The following is a 6,480-nucleotide window of genomic DNA, read 5'->3' on the forward strand; positions in this document are numbered from 1 at the left end:
GTTCAGTTACAACATCAGCTTTAGGGGATTGCTGAAGAGAGGAAGTTAAGCCATTGCCTAGCAAAGATATTGTCTTCTTTCTTTTTGAACCGGAAAACCCAGAGGGAAAATTCTGCTACAATATTTCGTATCGTAGTTCTGTGGGAGTGATCCTCGTTTCTGAACACGAGAGCGTTTCTCGAGTCCCATATCTTCCATGCAACAGTCAGAGCCACAGATGGCCAGATGTTGGGGTTGAGGCCCAGGATCGTTGGGTGTTGGTGCAGAGCAGCAAGGGAGGTTGGAGACGGCAGACCCAAGGAGGACCAAACCTGTGTCGCATAAGAACAGTTGGAGATGAGGTGGAGGGCATCCTCATACGGGTCTTGACAACGAGGGCATGCAGCTGATTGGGCAATGTGCTTGTGAAACATGTTGGCTTTCGTGTTTAGCCGATCGCGGAGGAGAAGCCATGCGAATATCTTGACCTTGATCGGAACCTTGGAAGCCCAGACAAAGTCATGGTGAGGGTCGGAGGAATCTTCAGCAACAATGGAGGAGTAGGCGTTCTTGGCAGAGAACGGTAGTCCATGGGTGAGGGACCGTTCGTCGGATCGGTCCACCTGCTGGAAATCCTGCAACAGCAACAGCACACAATCCAACTCGCGAGCAGCAGCATTAGACAGACGGTTCCACAGGTTCGCCAATAAGCTGGTTTGCCAAACTGTAGCCACTAAAACCTTGTCATTGAATGTAAAATTCATACAGATAACTTGTGTAAACTTGGAAATACCGTTTGAACCATGTAGTAAATGAATGACTGAATCAGTTGATGTGCGCAAAGACAAATGTGTTGAACCCAATCCCAACAAAGGACATCTTGCTACTGCCATGTTTTTTGGTTATCTTTAGTGTAAAATTTCTTATGTTAAAAGGATGGATGTAAAATTTCTGATTCTGGTATCCATAGATCACAAGCAATAATCCATGGATTTTTTTTAAACAGACACATCATAGGAAAATATATTCAGTGATTATTATTTCACATATTTAGTTTGCTGGCCTTAGAGGCTTGTATTAATGTCATTAATTATTCATCTATGTGTTGAACCCATTTGTCATGTAATACTTTCTCTAATTCAGATATAAACAAAGAGGTAAAGAAGCAGTGATGGCTAACAATGTTTTTCCCTACGCTACATACGAGGGGACAGTAGATATTGATAAAATTGCTGATCCAGTAAGTTTCGCATCCAACCTTTTAGATCATCTCAGTAACTTTCTAGCTGTTAACATTTGCTGAAAATACTGAAGGTGCAACGGCAAGCTACACAAGACCAAATAGTAAATTTTGGACAAACGCCATCTCAGTTGCTGATAGTTCCACATATAAAGAGAAGGCCATTGGCAGATATCTTACAGCTGCAGGTGATTTTTACAAGTACAAAATTGGTGATTTATTTCTGTAATTGTAACTGTTCCAAGTACAAAGACCATGCATAGTTCAGAATAATCATAATGAAGTATGAGTTTCGCGAGTAAATCACACTCGTGCTGATTAATAATGTGATAACTTATTCAAGGTTCATGACGACACACTATTCAAGAGTTTATAGACTTATTACTTTATTAGGGATACAACCATCTTCATGTTTTCCTCAAGAAAGATATCAATCACAAAATCATTTTACAAGTTCTATAGTACTTTCGCTTGAGAAAAATTCATATAGTACTCCAATTAAAACATGTCAAACTGACTTCAGTGTTGCCTGTTACTCCTCATCGTCGGTCCATGTAACTGTGAGAGTAACTCAACTCCAGCCACTACCTTTTCCTTTTAAGCATGTTACTATTTTAAGGCCACCTCTTGCAGGTGCAGCCATTTGTTTCAGGAAATTTTTATTCCTCTCCTTCAAAACATCCTATGTAATATACATTTGGATGCCCCTGAACTTGCCACCTATCTCTTGGCTCCCGTCTGAGACTCTTATTCATCCCACTAGTATTTATCTCGATATTGTGCCAAGAGACACTTTTTTTTAGATTGAAGGGGCCACACAGCCCCCATTTTCATTACGAAAATGGAGTCCTTTTCTTACAGGGACACTGAGCAAACCATTACATCACTGATACAATAACTACACTAGGATGCTCCAAAAACTAACCAGCTGAAGCAAGAATCTATGTCCAGCATACCAAGCATACTAACAATCAGGAGAAGCAACTACCCACCAACTACCAAGTAACATCAGTCTGAACTCTGAGAGGATAAAACATCAAATTAACATGAAATGCCTTTGAGGCCAGCAAGCGTAACAGCAGCTGACTTCACAAAAGTCTCCTTACACGCGGCACCGATCCATGCCCACCTCTGAAGACATCTCGAGTCACCAGCATAATTCTTCTAGACACCCGATGAAGCATGTTTTGTACCCCTCTTTTCTGCAGATTTTTCCATGAGTCCAACAGAGTACAAACAAGAAAAATAATGTCAGTAGGATCTCTAGGCACAACACTTTGAAAACAGGACTTGTTCCTTGTTTTCCAGATAGACCACAAGGGAGCAGCAGCACCTATTGAAACAACTATCCTATCTTTGCCCGTATAGCTAGGCAGCCAGTTCTGGCATAGATAAAAAAAAAGAAATTGGAGATCTCTTATTACCCAGAGCACACCCCACAATATTCCACAAAAACTTAGCTACTACCTCCGTCCTGGTTTATTAGTCCCCATTGTATTTTGGGTCAAATTTTGACCATATATTTGACTAGCAAAATATTAATGCATGTCACTGAAAGTTATATTGTTGGATTCGTATTTGAATGTAGTCTTCCACGATATTATTTTTGGTACATACTCCCTCTGTACCAAAATACTTGTAGCTGGGGGAACTTGTAGTAGTTTTCCCCAACAATAAGTATTTAGGTACAGAGGGAGTATAACATATATTTTATTAGTTAAAATCATGGTCAAAATATGACCCAAAATACGAGGAGGACTAGTAAACCAGGACGGAGGTAGTAAAGAGCAAGAGAAAAATAAATGATTCACACTCTTCAGAGTCACAAAATTCACATAACTTGGCACCTTTCCAACCTCTCTTTCTCAAATTGTCCTCGGTCAGAATCCAATTTTTTTATTACTAACCAAGAGAACGCCTTAACTTTAAGAGGCATCTTCATCCTCCATAGATTTCTAAAAGGAAAAACAACTTGTCTGGCAATAAGATAGTGATAAAGTGATTTAACAGAAAAACTCCCGGAAGCTGTAAGTAACCATTTAACTTGCAGTGGAAGGGCATTCTTTGCCGAGATGGTTTACAGTCTCCGGCTAGCTTAAATATAGCCGACACTGTGTTTCATGCAGTCATCCCCTTCTGGTTAGGTTATCCGCCATGAGGATCTTCAAGTACAAGGCAACTCATATCTATTGTGTATCTCACTGTGTAGATCAAATTATATCTGTCAACATTGCGTAACATGATAATTGGTTTTGTGTGTCATTAAAAAATCAGATTTTTTCATGACTTAAACAGTTTTCCAATCATGGGACCTTCCAAGTGCTTGTGGCACTGGATACTCTCTCTTATCTCGTGACTTAATAGATTGTTAATTTTTGTTTTGTTTTTTGTGCAGACAATATTCCGGAACCCAAGTGAAGTCAGATCTTATTTACTTCCTAATCCAGACCAGTGTAATGTTCCCGCTAGTGCAGTGCATGTATCGAATGACTGTATTGTAGTCGTAGATGCAAATGTGCCTGCAGCACATGTGGCAGTGCACCATTGGCAGCCAAACACCCCGGATGGCTTAGAGACACCCTTTCTCTTTCATCATGGGAAAAATGCCATAAATTCAAGCGGCGGCGCAATAAGGCGCATCTTCAAAGGACCTGCTTCTGCAGAAGACTACCATTTCCCAAGGGCTATAGCTTTTGCTGCTTCTGCAGTCCAACCTTCGTCAACTGTTGCCGTCACATGTGACAAAGAGGTTATAACTGGTAATTATTGTATTCTCACCTTATTTCCTCCTTTTCTCAAAGCTATCATTTTTTCCACTCATTGATACTTGTCTGAAAACTAGTCTTCTTCACCTTTTTTTTGTGTCTGCTTCACTTTCATGTCTTCTTTGTACTGAGACCTCCTAGTTCTTTTCTGGATGATTCCTGATATCCAGAATGACACATTACAATCTGGTGTCAAAAAACTAGTTTCCTTATTAGTTCCTGAATAAAATAATGTATTATGTTGCTCTTATGCTATCATTTTACATCAAATAGTCGTCTTTATGATATGAAATATTGTAAGACTTCTCCATTCCTGCATTGGTTCTAATGTCCCTTTTTTTTCTTCGACTGTAGGTGGGCATGCAGATAATTCTGTGAAGTTGATCTCCTCAGATGGAGCAAGGACCATTGAAACTGCATCTGGGCATATTGCTCCTGTGACCTGCCTCGCACTATCTCCTGATAACAATTACTTTGTCACGGGGTCTCGTGACACAACAGTTATATTATGGAGGATACATCAGATGAGCTCTTCACATTGGAAAAATGCACCAGAACCTCCACCTTCACCAACAACACCAATTAGTCCTCTAGCCAATAGTATTAGTAGTGGTAGCAGTCCAATCAGAACTTTGGAAACCTCCAGGAAGCGGCGAATCGAAGGTCCTATGCATGTTCTAAGAGGACATCTTGGAGAAGTAACTTGCTGTTCTGTTAGTTCTGACTTGGGACTTGTTGCTTCCTCTTCACATACATCTGGTGCCCTTCTACATTCTTTGAGGACAGGTCGGCTCATAAGGAAGCTGGATGTGGGAGAGGCACATTTGATATGCTTATCTCGTCAAGGAATCGTATTGATTTGGAATGAATCAGAGAAGAGACTATCCACCTTCACTGTTAATGGAATCCCTATGTCTACCTCGGTCCTGTCACCTTTCTCCGGGCGTGTTAGTTGCATTGAGGTTTCTAGGGATGGCCAGTTTGCTTTAATTGCAGCATGTTTATCTAGCAATTGCACTCGTGACACTAGTACTGATGAAGATCATATGATTGAGAACTGCAACGATGATGAGGATGTACCAGAGTCAAAGGAGACCAAGCTATACGTTCATGCTCCCTCGATCTGCTTCATTGATCTACACAAACTTGAGGTGAACACTAAGAGAAAACTTTTGAACTTAAAATCCTATGAGCAAAACTCTCACGGATAAGGGGTATCTTGTCAGGTAATTCATACGCTGAAGCTGGGAGAAGGACAGGACGTCACAGCTGTTGCTCTAAATGAAGATAACACTACTCTTGTTGCCTCAACAGCTGATAAGCAGCTGATAGTCTTCACAAATCCTTCTGTAAGTATTCTATGTGTAGTATATTTTTATCTTCACTAGTTATCTTCAAGGCCTGATTGACAGATGTCCTATAAATTATCTCTCATCAGTAGGAATTTTCCAGGGTCTAATTGTCAAGATAGCCACTGGCACACAGAATGACCATCTCTGCAACTAATTTTCATATTAACTTGCCTGAATATTGCAGTTGAGTTCTAAAATAGCTGATCAGATGCTGCACGAAGGTGACGGGCTTTTGTAGTCGTGTGAGAAAACCGCTGCTGACTGACATTATTTCACCCACCGAAGCTCCAGCGAACCTTGCAGTGAAAGATGCATAGGGTGTTTGGGGAAGATGGCAACAAACCGCATCTGTACATAAAACAGGGGAGCTGCAACACGTGCTCTCCTTTGTGCCGCGGTGAACTGGTACAGATGACTTCCCTTTGGTTGGTTGGTTGTATGGACCTTGCTGTTCTTGCAAGCGGTGAAACGCGCCATACCGAATATCTGGGACCGTCTTTGTGTTGCGGCCATGGGATTCAGAAGCAAATACCTAAATGTTGCTAATTCTCTGCTCTGAGTACTTGTCTCGGTTGTGTGATACGGTGTGCCTACGTGGACGCCAGGCCGACTGCCATCTATGTACAAAATCTCTTCCAACTAATTGATCATCTTTCTTTCCTTTATGCATGGCGTGTACACGCAATCCTCTGTTCACGAGTGTTGCCAATGCCATGTCGTCAGTGACCCACTCATTGTCGTGTTATTATTTGCTATTACTCCCTCCGTTCCAAAATATTTGTCATGGTTTTAGAACTATAACCATGACAAGTACGTACTCCCTCTGGACTCAAGATAACATCAGAACCTTTACATACGCTACTACAGATTGCACTCAAGATAACATCAATCAATCAAGTCGATGTATCCAGAGTATTGCGAAGATGATCCTACGAACATTCTTACAAAGTAGATGGTGTTTGTTGTCGGCGGTGGCACCGGATTTATGTGTGTAGTTCAAGTGTTTTGGTGTTTGAGAAACATTCACGATTGCCGTTTTATTCGTACATAAAACTATTTACATGCATATCAACGATATCCATATTTGTTCTATACATGTGGGACACTACCAACCAAAGTGGTTTGGTACTGGCGATCAACTTCT

The 6,480-nt window shown here is 41.1% G+C and overlaps 1 protein-coding gene across 1 annotated transcript in view; it reads left to right on the top strand.

Moving 5' to 3' along the window:
• The window catches only part of LOC119321212 (BEACH domain-containing protein C2-like), a 27,217-nt gene extending 21,216 nt beyond the window's left edge, over positions 1 to 6,001 (top strand). Inside the window, exons 26-31 of the mRNA XM_037594996.1 lie at positions 1,123 to 1,219; positions 1,294 to 1,407; positions 3,615 to 3,978; positions 4,339 to 5,135; positions 5,211 to 5,333; positions 5,521 to 6,001. Coding sequence (XP_037450893.1) covers positions 1,123 to 1,219; positions 1,294 to 1,407; positions 3,615 to 3,978; positions 4,339 to 5,135; positions 5,211 to 5,333; positions 5,521 to 5,574 — 1,549 coding nt within the window. The 3' untranslated portion in view covers positions 5,575 to 6,001. The remainder of the gene's footprint in view (positions 1 to 1,122; positions 1,220 to 1,293; positions 1,408 to 3,614; positions 3,979 to 4,338; positions 5,136 to 5,210; positions 5,334 to 5,520) is intronic.
• Positions 6,002 to 6,480: the final 479 nt, after the last annotated feature.

This window comes from Triticum dicoccoides, chromosome 6B, assembly GCF_002162155.2.
Source record: "Triticum dicoccoides isolate Atlit2015 ecotype Zavitan chromosome 6B, WEW_v2.0, whole genome shotgun sequence".
NCBI lineage: Eukaryota > Viridiplantae > Streptophyta > Magnoliopsida > Poales > Poaceae > Triticum > Triticum dicoccoides.